This window comes from Gloeophyllum trabeum (genome assembly GCF_000344685.1).
Source record: "Gloeophyllum trabeum ATCC 11539 unplaced genomic scaffold GLOTRscaffold_00005, whole genome shotgun sequence".
Taxonomy (NCBI): Eukaryota; Fungi; Basidiomycota; class Agaricomycetes; order Gloeophyllales; family Gloeophyllaceae; genus Gloeophyllum; species Gloeophyllum trabeum.
In genome coordinates, this window is record NW_006920414.1 from 1,626,471 (window position 1) to 1,641,483 (window position 15,013).

At 55.4% G+C, this 15,013-nt stretch overlaps 3 protein-coding genes across 3 annotated transcripts; 1 reads left to right on the forward strand and 2 right to left on the reverse strand.

The window, feature by feature from the left end:
* Positions 1-419: 419 nt before the first annotated feature.
* On the reverse strand, positions 420-1,038 carry GLOTRDRAFT_40178 (uncharacterized protein; the record flags this gene model as incomplete). The annotated part of the gene is made up of 2 exons (XM_007866631.1): positions 420-487; positions 729-1,038. Coding segments are annotated over 2 exons (378 nt in total), but the record flags the coding sequence as incomplete, so codon positions are not given.
* Positions 1,039-10,569: 9,531 nt separating this feature from the next.
* On the forward strand, positions 10,570-11,978 carry GLOTRDRAFT_138262 (uncharacterized protein; the record flags this gene model as incomplete). The annotated part of the gene is made up of 5 exons (XM_007867087.1): positions 10,570-10,648; positions 10,700-11,111; positions 11,165-11,179; positions 11,243-11,602; positions 11,683-11,978. 5 exons carry the CDS (start codon positions 10,570-10,572, stop codon positions 11,774-11,776), a joined length of 960 nt encoding a protein of 319 aa, XP_007865278.1. The 3' UTR covers positions 11,777-11,978.
* Positions 11,979-12,008: 30 nt separating this feature from the next.
* GLOTRDRAFT_115771 (actin-like ATPase domain-containing protein) lies at positions 12,009-14,971 on the reverse strand (the record flags this gene model as incomplete). Its single annotated transcript, XM_007867088.1, has 13 exons — positions 12,009-12,056; positions 12,117-12,276; positions 12,331-12,718; positions 12,821-12,959; positions 13,019-13,129; positions 13,185-13,289; positions 13,391-13,502; positions 13,554-13,669; positions 13,725-13,835; positions 14,124-14,315; positions 14,369-14,623; positions 14,688-14,829; positions 14,898-14,971. 13 exons carry the CDS (start codon positions 14,969-14,971, stop codon positions 12,009-12,011), a joined length of 1,953 nt encoding a protein of 650 aa, XP_007865279.1.
* Between the last annotated feature and the right edge of the window lie 42 nt (positions 14,972-15,013).

Consider the following 15,013-nt stretch of genomic DNA (forward strand, 5'->3'; position numbering starts at 1 on the left):
CGCCCGCCCCCGCCGGGCGCGACGCCCATCCCCGTGAACCCGCCTCCGCCATGCCCCTGTTGGCTGTGGCTATACCGATGCTGCTGCGGGGGCGGCGGCAGCGTGTAGCTGGTGGCGGTCGGGCTGGGCACGTGCAGCGGGCGCATCGCGGGGCCCGTCAGATCCTCGGGGAGGTAGTCGTACGAGTTGCTGGACGAGCCGCCGTACATCCCGCCGTACGCCGAGCCCCCCAGTGGCGGGAAGCTGCTCGGCAGCGAGGCGGGCGGCCGGAAGGACGAGGCTTCGTACTCGGGGTGCAGCGAGGGCAGCGACATGCGGTGCCGCGGCGGGCCGGGGAGGGAGTACGACGCGGAGGGATGGTGCACGTTCGGGCTGATGCCGTGCGGCGCATGCGGGGGGAAGGCGCGCGAGAGCGCAGAGGAGGTCGCGGTTGCGACGGCCTCTTCCTTCTTCTGCTTCCGCCACTGCTTTCGGAGTTCCTTGAATTCTGTTGGAGATGTATGTTAGGATATTGAAGCCACAGTTCACTATGTTGGATATGGACTGGCGGGTGCATATATGCGCCTCAAAATAGGAAAGAGATGGGTATATGCTATGATTCTCTCAAAATCACGCTGTTCTCAGGATGCAAGAGGTGCTTTGTTTCTGCCCGAGCGAAAGAGTACAAAAAATAGGCAGCAAGCCGCCTACCCCTGACCAAAGCGTGCAAAAGGAGAACAGGCACTCACCTGCTGGTGTCCGTCTCTGGCCATGGCCCTGCATCACCACATGCGCATTCAAGTGATTCAGCGTGCCATATGCCTTGTTGCACCCCGGCCAGCTGCACCTGTAATTCCTCTCGATCTCATCGTACCGCCTCCTCGGCCGCTTGCGCACCTGCCCCGGCAGCGGGATGAAGGAGTACGTCTTCTTGTTGCTGCCCGAGCTGCCGCTGCCACTGCCGCTACCACTGCCCTGCCCCGCCGTCCGCGCATTGGGCGAGGGCGGCGAGCGCTTGGGCGAGCGCTGCGGGTCCGCGAGGGGCTCCGCGAAGGGCATGGGCGGGCTGGGCCCGCCGCCCCCGCTGGTTGTGCTCGAGCCGGAGAACGTGCTGTGCAGCGGGCTGATGGGCTCGTCGTGCGCGTACATCTGGGCGCCGCCGCCCGAGACGAGGCTGGGAAGCGCGGGGATCTGGAAACCGCTGTCGTCTGTCCCGCCGGACGAGGGGTCGTCGAATTTTGCGTTTGCGCTCGCGTCTGACTGCGGGGTGGACCAGTGCTGCTGCTGGTGCCCGCTGGACGGGTAGTGCTGGGACGACGGCTGGGGGAGCTGCAGCCCTGGGAAATCATGCACCGAGCCGGAGCTGCTGCCGACTCTGTGGTGGGAGGAGTTGTAGGACCGGAAAGACATGGGCGGTGAGTCATACTGCTGGGAGGGGCCGTTGCTGTAAGTCGAGCTGGGGTAGGAGGAGGGGGCGGGGATGGAGTAGGCGGACGAGATGGTGGGCTCGGACATGCGCCGGTCTGCGAGCATGCTGGAGGGCGCGCTGTACGAGTAGCGGTCGAAGGAGGCGGAGTGGGCTGGTTGGCTGCGCGGCACGCTGCTCGAAGCGGTGGATGAGTATCTGTTCAATGAAGCGGGCGCAGTCGGGTCCGCCAGGAAGCGGTCAGAGGGAAAGGCGGGCTGGTGGGCGGGGGCGCTGTACGGGTGGTCGTACTGGGCCGGGGCGAGCGGCGGGGAGACGCTGGACGGGGACGGCGAGGCGGCGTAGTGGGCCTCGGGATGGGGGTGGTGCGGCGAGCCCGGAGACCCGGAGGCGGCAGAGTCGCGGTAGTAGCCTTCGTTGTCGTACATGGCGGAGCTGGACGGGGACAGGGCGGGGACGTCAGCGGCCGACTGGACATGGTAGTCGTAGGGGGACTGGTCGACGGAGCTGCCCGAGGGCGAGCCGGAGGAGAGGACGGGGGACGCCGGGTGGTAGGGGGCGGGCGGCGGGGACGGCGGGGGCTTGTGGAGGAGGTCGTTGAAGACGCGGGGCCGGTCGGGGCAAGGATCGTCGAGCTGGCCGGGCAGGAAGGCGGCGGGCGGGTGGAAGAAGGAGTGCAGGAGCATCGAGGAGGACGTGGGGCAAATCAAAGAAGCGTGGCCCGGGCGGGCATTTTTGAGAATGAGCGTACTCGCCCAGTCGTTATTTCAGCAGTCACCCGTATCTCGCTGCCAAATGGCACGGCCAGTGCCCAGGTTCCATGCCAGATCTCGTCTGCGGATCTAATTTCCCCCGATCGATCCTCATGTCACCCCTTCCCTTTTCCGCTACATTAAACTCCCCCCGTCACGTCACAGCCTCTTCCAGAACGCACGCCCCCTCCCGGGCCCCCGTTTAATCGCCGGCCGCCCTTTCCCGCGTGACCGTCACCCCTTCTGATAACCCATGCCGCGCGCATGCCGAGTCCGTCCCCCGTCACCTGCTCGCCCTCGTCTCCGTCTCTTTCGCAGTTTCCTGCCTGCTCTGTCAGACTCGGCCGTCCCTTTTCGACGTCTGCCACCGCCTCGGCCCCCATCACGCCCTCAAACGCGCCCCCCGGCACCGACATCAGCCCGCCCCTCCCGCCGCCCTTTTCCTCGCCCCGGATGGAAACCGTCGTCCTTTTTGATCCCAATTAGCCTTTTATTCGCTACGGGACGCCCTTCTTCTCCCGCTCTGATGCAACGTGCGTGCCCAATATTCCCAACTGCGGCATCTCTTCGCTGCCCCCGCCATCACGGTTGCGCGCGTTCCTTGGCGCTTCGTGTCGCTGCAAGTTGCTTGCAGTTATCGTCCATACTGCAGCCAATCTGATTCTGATTATCAAGCCCATCGAGCCCGCATACAAAGTCTACCCTCATCAATCCATCATGCATCTACACCCAGTCAGCGCTCGAACTTCGAAGCTGCACGGAATGGGACGTCCCGAACGCAACACGAGGCTACTGATCGTCTACGGAACACTGGCTCCGCGTCACCAAGCTCCGCCAACCAATCACAAAGGTCGGTACAACACCTGATTTTCATATCGCCTTGCGCTGACCTCCGGACCGGGATCAATGCCCGTTATTCTGGCGTCCCTCCCCAGCTCTCGCAATCCTTGCACCAGCGCATGAGGCTATCGGACATTCAGAGAGACGATCCCGTTCGAATGGAGGTATCTTCCCCCGTGCTCGTCCCCACGTCTGCTTCGTGATGCGCGCCTCGCACTCGATGGCGTCGACCTCCGGCATGCCCCTTTTTGACTCCACGTCAGCCGGCTCATCTCAGAAGAGTGCAAACAACGCCTTGGATGTCGACTTCGACCGTATACCCGCTCTCACGTTTCGGCTCCTGTAGCGCGCTATTCTGGGCTCCTTTGTGCATCGAATTCCTGCTTCAGGCTCCAGATTTGATTTGTGCGTGCTTCACGTCGACTCGCTGTTTTGCACGCTCTGAAGTCTTCGCGGGTATGTATACGCTTGCCACACATTCCGAGCGAAAGCGGAGATATTGGAGGTTTAAACTTGACATTTCGAAGGCCATGCTCGGACGTCGACGTCGATCTCGCTTCTCTCACAGTGATCTACCCCCTTCCGGGACCAGTGCGATGGCTGGCACTCACGCTCGTACTGCGCGGTTTAACGTTCGAGTGGGAATACGCAAGCTCCGACGCGTCGCGAAGAGTATGTATACATGCGACGTAGTCGAGGACGACTCGACTGCTCTCACAGCGGCTTGCTTCCCTTCTTCCGTCTGCTTAGCTTCGAATTCAGGTTCTGTGCCGCCATTCTCCCTTCTGTTTTCCGCCCCAGGCCACTTGTGTGCCTCGCGTTTCAAGTCTCCATCTAAATCCGGGTCGCAGTCTCTCATAAGTACGGTCCAAGGACATCACCTCGTCTCTTTCCACGACGACTTGGGCTTACTGCCTTTGCTTCGACTTTCTCGTCAGAAATCCCGTTGGTCGGCCGGGCGTACCACGCTCAGCTCAGCTGTCTTCTGCTTCTTTTCTCGGCGTATGATAGCATTTATCACCTGCCCAGAGTGTTTCAGATCCTGTCTTCTCCCGTCGAAATTTTACTCGTATCTCGTATCCTCGTGTATGGTCTATGTCGGATGTATGTACTCGAGCTCTCAGCACGTCTTCATCCGTAACGTGACAGGCCGAGCTCTCAGCGACCTGCAGCCAGAGTCGAGTCTATCACAACGCTGAACGTGAGTAAGCTATGTACAAAGTCGCAACGATCGCGATCGAGCGAGGCCGGACTGCGAGCGTGCTTCGAGGAACCCACGACGGGCTCGGGCTCGAGGGGTGCGATCTGCATCTGACGCGCCCCTGGGGCGCTCATACATACCGGAGTCACTTTTGATTGGACTATGATATATAGTTCTCAGATCCACACAAGCATACATATATCCCCGTGGGTGGCGCCAGAAGTGATGCCTGCAGAATGTGCACGGTTCACATATCCACTGAGCATGGTCGATAGGAAGGGTCGTGGCGGGCACGCTCGGATCGACGTCAGCGTCTGACCGGTACCACCTGCATCATGATCAGCCTGAGCCGTCAATCATCCCCGGACGCACGTTGGACGTATTTTGTAAAACTTACATGTATGATATGTATCAGTAGTGCTCGACATATGTACTGGGTGACAGCGGCTCTGCTATGAGAACCCTCTTCGCGTCATCGACTCTTACCGCTGTCTGCTAAGGAATCAGAATAATAATCAGACGACTAGCTTACGGTGGATTCGCAAATAGTGATATGCATATTAATAGGCTTACCGCATGCCTATACTTAGACCGTCAAACAGCTATGGCTGGTTCCTCCAACTACTCATTCGCTGCTCCTCGTATCGAGTCGTGCCAGTAAGCAATGGTCGGGTTCCTCTGAATACCTGCCATATCAAGCTGAAAGGCGGCTCGGCCCTGAATTCAGGTGCAATATGATATTTCAGACGCGCGTTGTGGAGTTGCGTCGACGTTTCCTGATTGGATTCACAGAAGCACTGGCAACACATTTGAAGATGCGCACAAACATTTCCGTATCTGTCTCTCAGAGACACGGAAGTATTTTCAGGTACCTCTGATCGTTGCCGCGGGCGCCGCCCAACACAATGACGTCCGGCTCGAAATAATTCGGTACGGGATCTCGCTTGCTGGTGTGGCTCGCGCTAGTGGGCAGCTAGGTAGATTTATCGGCGTCCTCTTTGTCTGATTACTTGCGCCAAGAGTGCGGGGCACGTTCGCCTTGGCACGACAATACACCTCCAACTCTGAACGCACACCTGACGGGTGTTTGAATGTTATCCACGAGACCGCTGCTCGAACTCTATCTCTGCGATATTAAAATTCTGTATCATGCGGCGAAACAACAGCGAGGACGTCGAGATCCGGGGGGTATCTGCTACCCGTGCGTTATTACCCCATTCCGGTGAATATGCCGTCGCGGTCGACGGTCGCTGCTGCGCTTGTTCACCGGGATCGCCGGGTGTGATTAATTGTTCCTGCATGCGCCGCTCCACACCCGTACACGTACCAAGACTTATCTCGCTCGCAGCGACCTGGACCCCTCATGCTGGGATTTTGATGAAACCCCTCGGGATCGTGTCGTTCTCCTTGGAAATGGGTGAGGTTGGTGAAGGTGAGAATACATATCTCCTCCTCGAAGGCGGGAGTCTCCCGATCGCAGGCGCCTACAGGAATTATCAGTGAAACCGATGAGGCGACAGTGATCTTAGGAGGCCACGACTAGGCCATGACGGTGGAATTGTCAACAAGCCGGGAGGGCCGACTGAATTGCATACGTACGTGATCTTATCTGATAGTGTGGGGCACTACCATGTGTCCGAGAAGGGGGGGGGACCTTCTTTTGGTTTGCTTGCATTTCTGCCAGCGCTCTGCGTTCGATCATGTCGAATTCGAAACGCAAGACAACGTTGGACGGACCCGTTGCTTTACATTTTGTGGCGGAACTTGAGGCTAAATGGGGCGACCGTGAGGCTTGGTCCTTTCATCACTGACATTAACAAGTACCCGGGCCAGTGGCGCGTTTTCTTGCTGCGAGCAATTGATTTCCAAAGTGACAGGTACCTCAGAATTAGGCTTTAGGGCGAACGTCTGGGATTGTCACTGTAATCGCGAGCTGTCTGAGTATGCTTGGTTGTCAGGAACACGATGACACCGGCGTCATCTGACGACGTGCAAAGATCTTGTACTGTACCTGCAAAGATCCGTTCACGTGCGTGAAAAAAGCCAGTAGGGATTCCCATATGACAGCAATCCAAAGATGCGGATGCTCGTAAGTAGACATTTGGCCTTGACCGGTGAGCCAATAATGACCGTGTTCACAGAGCATCTAAGCCTTGATACGACTCTTGCGCGATGTTCCAGCGGAGAACGTGACATTGCGTACGTCCTCTGATACGGAATACTCGTAATCCAAGACTCAGGCTGCGCCGCTGCTTGCGGCGCATCAAGAGTGCATGCCTGACGAGCAGACAATGCCAAACAATGCCACATTGATGTCCGATCATGACCTCCTTGTCAGAACGAGCTTCCTGGGTTTCTCGATGGGATACGCACCTCCATTCCTGGATAGGGACAATACAGTACTGCATTGATATAATGAAGACGGCTCCGCTGCTCCCTTCCAATCGTATACTCCTTGAAGCCGCGGTGCCGAAGATTTCATTTCAGCAGCGGGACATGTGACACAAGTCAGCGAGCGTCTGCGCCTTGGAACGATGTTGTCCCTTACCATCAAAAGGCGCTCGTCCCACAGACGTAACCCAGTGTGTATCTTCCCCTGTCCGTGTATCGGGTCCCCAGTCTCATTCCGTCTCGATCAGGCCCCGACTCAATGGAGGGACACTCACCGCCCTGTGCCTCGTCTTCAGAGGAGGTCTCGTAGACGAGTCCAGATCTCCGGCGGACGGGGCGCTGTGTGTCGGAATGATTTAATTTTTGAAAGGAGAATGTGGTCACACCAAATCGGCTAGCGCCGATCATATAATGCAATCGTTCAATAGCAGGCACCGGGCCGACCGGTTCCGCGGACTGATGCTTGTGAGTACGGTGCCCACATAAAGGTGCAAACTTCAACGCTTCATATTCAAAATGTCAGACTGCGAAAGTAAGTGAAAACTGACTCAAGTCACTCAGCGACACTGAAAATTGAGCCCCGTTACAGGCACAAGCAGGAAATCCGAGGAACAGACTGGATGCCGTACAGGTCTGCAGAAATAGCAATCTAGTCACCTATTGTCGCCGAGTGGCCAGCATAAACGATTAAAGTGATATGGATTCGTCATAGAATAAGGAGAAGCATCACTTGATCGAGAAGCAGTATGTTATGCCCTGACCTTCTTTGCTCTCCATGGGTTCGACATGAACATGCCTGCGAATGTGCATCAGCGTGGCTCTCCGTCACGGTTGGCTCAGCCACACAGACAAGCTCAAGTAATAGACCGACCGTTCCTGTGCAGAAGATATACCAAGCAGAGAGTGACCTACGTGCCTCACCGGTGGGCCAGTTTGCGGTGAGATATCAACAGGGAGACGGGGATCATGGATATGCCGACATAGCTGCATTCATAGTAGTCCATCAGTAGTCCTCCCATCATACACTACCTGTTGCTGTTTATGACGCGGCCCTGAGATTCTTGAAGTCTATCAAGCTCGCGGACTTCCATTGGCTCCGCGCCGTATAAGAAGCATGAAACAGCCTTCATAATTGCGGCCGAGTCCCAGCACTTCGGAGGTTCAGAAGTAGATAGAGCCAGTATTGTCTGATCACTGCTATCGAGATGATTGGCCATCCGTTGGCGTCTAGTACAGAGGCAGATGTCAGTTTGTGAACCATGAGCAAGAGCTTACACCAAAGCTAGCTCAACGTTATGATTCCTATCGCCAAATATTTCGTGGACTCATCAATGGAAAGATCGTACGGTAACAGGGGAACACAGGTACTGACCCGGCCGCACCGAGATGGATGGACAACCTCCTTCCGGTAGAGCTGACAGTGGAAGCTATGATCATCCCGAAGCATAGGCTAGATGCGAGCGAGCCAAAGGGTCAGCAGTTACTGCGATCAAATCGCTGCTAAAATTAGGGTACAAGGGCGAGGCGTAGGGAGCTTGGAGCATTTTCTGAGGCGCGCCAGGGAATAAATGATCTGTAACCTACTACGTCTAGTATAGACCCGGCGGATGGTTTGGAACCGTTAACGGCCCGGCTGAGTTCGTTCAGGCTCGCTAGGATCCCTACTGTAACAAAAGTTGCGGAATCTCGGTCCATGACATGATATACGGTAACCAACTGCCCCGAGGAGCAGAGGAAGCGCCGGTAGAGACGTTCAGATTGCTGCAACCCCAGAGGAAGACCAGGAGCTAGGGTGGATCGAAGACAGGCTCTGATGTCTTCAAAACATTAGTGCTGTGAGAAGCATAGGCGAGGCACAGCCTCGAGGGCAGTATATGCCACATACCTTAAGGTAGGTTAGTCGAAGTTACATCGACCAGCTCAATCCGAGCTATCAGTTGCCCGAGGGATCGGCTGATCATCACCCCACCGGGATGTTAAGTATCATCCACGGGCTGAGGAATGCACAAGCGGTGCCGATTGAGATACTGGTCTGGAAAGATGGTGGGACAACCTTGGACCGTAGGAGACCTACTGACGGATAGCAGTGAACGTACAAAGAGCGCAGTGACAATACGAGTCATCCTGAAACTACGCCATCACATCGTGACCAGCCCGGATTTGAGCTCTAGGTGGAAACAGCCCCGTACAAGCGGATGATGCATCGACGGATATCAGTGCATGTTAGATCGGGAAGCAGACGTTGCGATAATGCACCGTAGTATTACGGATTCGAACCCCGGATCGACCGCGCAAGTTTGCCTAGCCACAGTCTGCGGCAGAGAGTAGCTCCATATCGTCATTGATACCGGATGGCGCGAGATTACTGACACCCGGTCTGTTGTCTGTCCGTCTTCGTCGCAATACGAGCGTTAGTCTCCTCGCGAACATATTCGAGGACTGCCGCAAAGACAGCATCCGGATCTTGTGCTGGTGAGCGATGTAATCTTCACCTGACGGTTGCATTTCAAGAGCTTTACCGCGGAGATTGAGGAAGTCTGCACAGCGTCCACAGTGCTCCAATTCTGTGCTTTGTAGAGCCGAGGGGTTCAAGAAAATAGTATCATCGACATAAACCCATCCAGCCGCAGTCGCTTTGATACCTGTTTTTTTGGATAGGCGGAAGTTTTTCGGCGAAGCTGTCAGGGGAGCCAAATCAAACATGTGCAAGACGTGTCAGAATTGTGGCACCGAGTGATGCGGTATACAATGAACACCGGGCCGCTGCAGAAGCTCGGAATACGCAGCAACGACTCGACATGGAAACAGTCCAGACCCCAGAAGAGCGAAGGCACGACTTTTCTTGACATATTCAAGGCAGGCAGCTGGTCAAGGCATAACATTGCTCATACTAGGTCACGAGGCGACGTGCGGTCAGGGCTGAAGCAAGCCCCTGTAGGCTGTGGCCGCGTCCGAGGAACAGTTCCCCTTGACGAACGTCTCTGAGCTGCATATGCTACACAATTATGCTTGAGAACCGTAGTCAACTGTGTCGCAAGTAATGTGGCAAGGGAAAGGACCCGAATATGACCGCGGTAGATAGAGCGCTTCATATGCGTCTTGGCGGGAGATCCAGCGGAGAAGGGTAACTACCGTATCGGCACTACGGACAGGTAAGAACGCTGAGAACCTACAATAGAATGAAGTCACTGTCACGTTTATTTCATCTTTCACGGACGTATGAAAACATACCTCGCAGGAAAACTGGATCAACGCGTCAGACGTGACGACTCATTTTTAACACATAAGGTCCGGAAACTGGCTGATGAGTGGGAAAACGGGGAAGCAGAGAAGTTGATAGAGGAAGGGAAGCCGTCAAGGAAAGGGAATGACGATCGTTTGGTAACTCCAGCGTATCAGTAATTGCCATGGCATCAGGAATGATTGCAAACTCGCCATGAGAGGAATTGACCGCTCAAGACATATAGAACGCCTCCTCGTCGCGGCGCACGATGCGGCCTCCAGTCCAATGGTTGTGCCAGGAGGACAAGCTGCTGCTATATAATGATCAGCTCCCAGCAATATCTCGGCAGAACTTTGGCCTCGAGTCGCATGAAGCAAGACAATTAGGACCAGCGCTCCTCAAGACATCGGTCCTTCCTGAACCTTTTCTCCTAGGTTCTACTTTGAAATTCCCATATGCAGTCACGGTGGGCGCAAACCCAGGACTCGTGGACGCGTCGATGACTCCTGACGGTATCAACGTCCAATCGACAGCTGTCTCGCCGTCATAGAATATCAGAAAGACTGAGTGGAAGCCGAGAGGGTCGCAAACTTAGATGTCGACGCACTGCAGCGGGCAAGGACTGCTGCCGGATCCGAGCCAGACCTCATCGTGGGTAAAGCTCACGTGAGCATCCTGGGAGTTTTGCACGTGCACTCACCCCGCCGCAAGCGCGACTGGTGGCACTTGTCACGGTGCTCATGGCCATCGGAGCGCGATGGACAATTTAGCTGCTAGGCGGATAACGAGGAGCAATACGCGACCACGGCGGTCGATGCGTCTGAACCCTGCTCAAAGTACGTGCCTGGTGATTCATAAGCGTCGTCCGATACTGATATTAGTGCAAGATGCCACCGGCCAGACCCATGCTAGAAGGACGAAACCGAGGCCAAGAGTATTCGTTGAACTGGAGCTCAGGCCAGCGCTGAAGCGACGTCGGAGTGAGCATAAGGCATCCTCGTCTACCCGCACGGCTGCGGGTGAGCAGGCGCCAAATTTGGAAGATGTGGAGAACCACCAGTTTGTGGCGTCGAAGGACCACGGGGAAGTCTCTTCTCTAAACGCAGCACGTGCCAGCAAACGAGAGAGCGGGCTTGACAAGACAGAGTCCGAGCTGAAGCGCAAAATAGATAGACTCGATGATAGTCTCGTGGCGGCGGCGAAGAGAGAAGAGGCGGCGGCGAAACTCATTGAACAACACGCCGACCAAGCAAGGCAGGCTGCTTTGGCGCAACTCGAAGCTAATTTCACGTGTGCCTTGTACGTCTGCTCTATGATGAATGGTGCAAGGGTGCTTATGACTGCCCTTGTAGATGCTACGAAATTATGTGAGTGCATGCGCCTGACTCATGAGCAGCATTGGTTTAGACATGCCCTGATAACTTTCTCAGGGCTTGTCCGTACTCGCTGAACCACCCCCTATGCGGACACACTTTCTGTGCCGATTGTATCGCAAAGTGGTTCTTCTCTCGTTTACACAGGGAGTGCGGAGCCTGGCATGAAGCAGTGAATTGCCCGGTTTGTCGAGCAAAGCTTGCGCCACCCCAGCCCCATCCCCCGCGACGAGACTGGGCATTTCCATTCTCCCCTAACCGCATCGCGGACGCTGTTCTGACAGATTTGATTGCCTTACTCGCCCGAGAGGAGAAATCGGGAAGAAAGAACAAGTCGAGTAAAGCAGCCAGCCTCCACGTCCTGTCAGAGTGGATCGCCGGGGGGTCTTTGCATACGGACTGGGTGAATCGAGACAGGCAAGTGTTGACTACGAAATTGCTGGGCTCGCGCGTTGATTGCCCTTGATTACATGCTGCGCGTACTCCCGCTCATAAAGGCGGGGAAGACAGATGATGGGCAGCGTTGCGAGTCGGTGGGTCACGCTGAAACCATACGAGCTCTGTGAAATCAAGGCCAGTCTGGGCGTCTAGCTCGTAGGCCTGAAGAGGTCTGGATATTGTGTAGCATAACTGAAGGTATTGGACTGGGGTCATGGACAACTTAAGCATTTTTCTCTTACAAGTTTTTACTCTTGTCGCGCTCTCATGTCGCTGTCTAGTTCGTCATAGTTATCGCTGTCTTGCGGAGGTCATGCTGGTTTTCAATACAAGTCGACACCTATGTTGTCATGCCCATAAAGGAGGAAAACATGTCTACAGTACGTTACAGATAGAAGCACCGCTCTTTTAAGCCCCTCATACCCAAAATGCCCTTCCACACGAACGTCCTTGAGTCCAGGAGCCCAACGCAATAAAGTATGCAACGACTCACCCAGTCTTTGGCGGTCAGCCATAAATCCAAGACGCCCTCCATCTTGCCCAACACGGCCGCCCCTTTCCACTGCAGGACCTGCGGATCGACGTCCTTTGGGGGCGGGATGATCTGTACCTTTTCCATGTTCGGGACCAACGGCGTGGCAATAGCCTGGAGCCTATGTAACCAGGAGTGAGCATTAGTGATTTGGATGCACATACTCTCGCCCTACCGGCTCTCCAACGCGTGCGCCATTCCAGATAATCTGGAAGTGCCACCCACCACCAAAACAGCCTGCAAATACTTGCGAATCTTGTCATCTCCCCCCGCCGCGCGGGCGCTATTGAAAATAGCGACGTCAAGCGGAAGCTTGGACGCTTCAAAACAGACGTCGATGGCGTATCCCCCGGGATAGAGCGGGGCAGTCGGCAGTTGCGGTTGGAGGGACGCCTGGGCTGTTGCAGGCGACGATGGCCGCGGGATCGGGGACGAGGGCGCTGCCGTTCCCGCAGCCGACGCGGGCGGAGCCGCTTTCGACTCGTCGCCCGTGTCGACTACGTCCATCGGCACGTCTGTAGGAGCCGTCCCCTGTGCCTCATCGCCTTCAGTTGCTTTCGGTTCTGTAGCAGGTACGTCAGTCAGTCAGTCAGTAGCCGTCAAATGAGATGATACGGTGACGCAGCGTGCCGACTGGATGGCAGACGCATCAATGAAATACATACCTGCCTGTCCTTCGACATCGATAGGGGCATTATCACCGCCCAGAGCCGCTGTCGCCTGGGGCAGTTCTGGCGGCGGTGGGTCTGCCGCCATTTCGGGTACCGGGAGCAGATGTTGCGTCGAGATAAGCATGGCTTGGGTCTGATATAAGGGAGATATACCGGCTTAATCCCCACTGCTGACAGAGTGGATGTACGCACGACATGATCGGTCGCAGACTCCACGATCTCTTCTGTCACGTCGGGATGAGACGATGGCCGCATGCCTACGCGCTTCCGGTCGAATTCGATGACCCTTGGTTCGAATACACACTGCACCATGTAGATCAGACGTCCACGACGAAGACAACTACATGGACGACCGCACCATCGGGGCTAAAATGATTTCATCATATGCACGCAAGCCATACTTCATCGTGTGCTTGTTCGGCTGCCTGACGGTGAAGTCGTACAAATTCAGGGCGACGTCGGCCTACAATAAGATCATACGTATAGTGGGTATCATGTACAAAACGAAGCTCGTCGACTTGCCTCAGATAGGGTACATAGCCTTTTTTTGAGGTCCTCCATGACCTCCCAGTCGTACCATCGCGCGAGGTTGACATCCCGGTAAGGGAAATTTATCCTGTCGAGGAGAACATACAGGAACTCTGTGATATCGTTGCCGCCCATGTTGAGCGATATCCTAAAATCGGTTGTGAGCTACGTTGTTTCCGAGACGTTCGAAACGTTATGCCTTGTGTCGGGGATGACCATTCCTTCATCGACACACGCGACGCTTGTCGTAACGGCTCCAATATCCACGACACATGCATTTGAGATTCCAGCACCGTAAGTCGCAGCCAATGATTCCTTGGAAGTCGGCCGTTAACCAACGTATATCCTGCGCATGGGATAGCTGACCTACCTGCTGAACGCATATTTGCTTGAATCCCATGGATACCAACAGTATGTTAACTAGGTCTCGGACGTACGCTCTGTCGTAAAAGTCTGGAATGACCAGGACAACGGAGTAATCCTACTGGAGGGTGAGTGCAAACCACTGAAACTCTTCACTCAGTTTACCTTGTAGGATTTTGAGGGCACGTTCAGATTTTCCCGTAGGACGGTGCGCAGAATGGTTTCGACGTCATCCAATATGGCCTGCTGCGATGAATAATCTCTGGTGTTGAATTGACCTCCATAGATGGGCCACCTTTGGACGAAACCCAAGCTGGTGGGATTCGCTAGTCGCAGCGCCTGCAATCACGTTAGCACCTATAATGATGTCTTCGGATCAGCATGCATTGCACACCTTCTCTCCCACCAGGAATGACTCTTCGGGAGGCTCGGTTATCCAGAGCTTACGGTAGACCGGACTTTCGTCTGATATGACTTCTGGCTTGAACTGCTCATTGAAAGTAGACGCTATGCTGGTCGCGTTCGGAGTGACTCTGAGCTTGTAAAATTTCATACGAGCTCGGAGAGACAAAGTTATAGCCGCCAGCTTCTCCTCGAACTATCGATCCTTGAGTGATGAACTTCCGTAGCTCGCAGGAATGTTGGACGTACAGGATCGTCCGAAAGCGCCTGGACAGCATATTCGTCGGTTTGAGAAGCAGACGTAGACCGCCTACGAGTTGGCCGCCCCGACCTACTCTTGCGAGGACGTGAAATGCCCTCGACGAATACGGGCTCGGGTACTGGCGGCTTGTGCTTGTGAGCAATCACGTTAGGCACCGTCAGCGGGTTGACATCGGACGCCCTTCCAATCCGCAGGTAACGGGAGCCCGGATGGATGACCAAGACTTGCGAGCCTCGTCTAGACTTGTTCGCGGGCGATCATGAGTTACATGAAATTAATTGGCATCTAAAGAAACGAGGTATATACCTCGACTCCTGGGTGGCCTGTTGTGGGCTCCTCGGGCTGAGACTTGTTCTTGTTATTTGCCTGTGCCTGGGCCGTGTTTCGTGCCCACAGGGTCTGCGATTCTGATTTCAGATACGCAGAACCCATCTGTTTTGGGTTTGGTCTGTGAATTACATCCGCCCCCGCGGAATCAGCGAGAAGTATACACGCTTAGACACAGTAGCTACACACGCCAGCGGCACATGGAAAGTCGTGTATCGAAACCCTGTCTCATCGCGTTTTGCGTTCGGAACGCCTCTGGGCATTGCAGATGAGGTGCGTATGGATGGAATGTGTAGCTGTGGGAG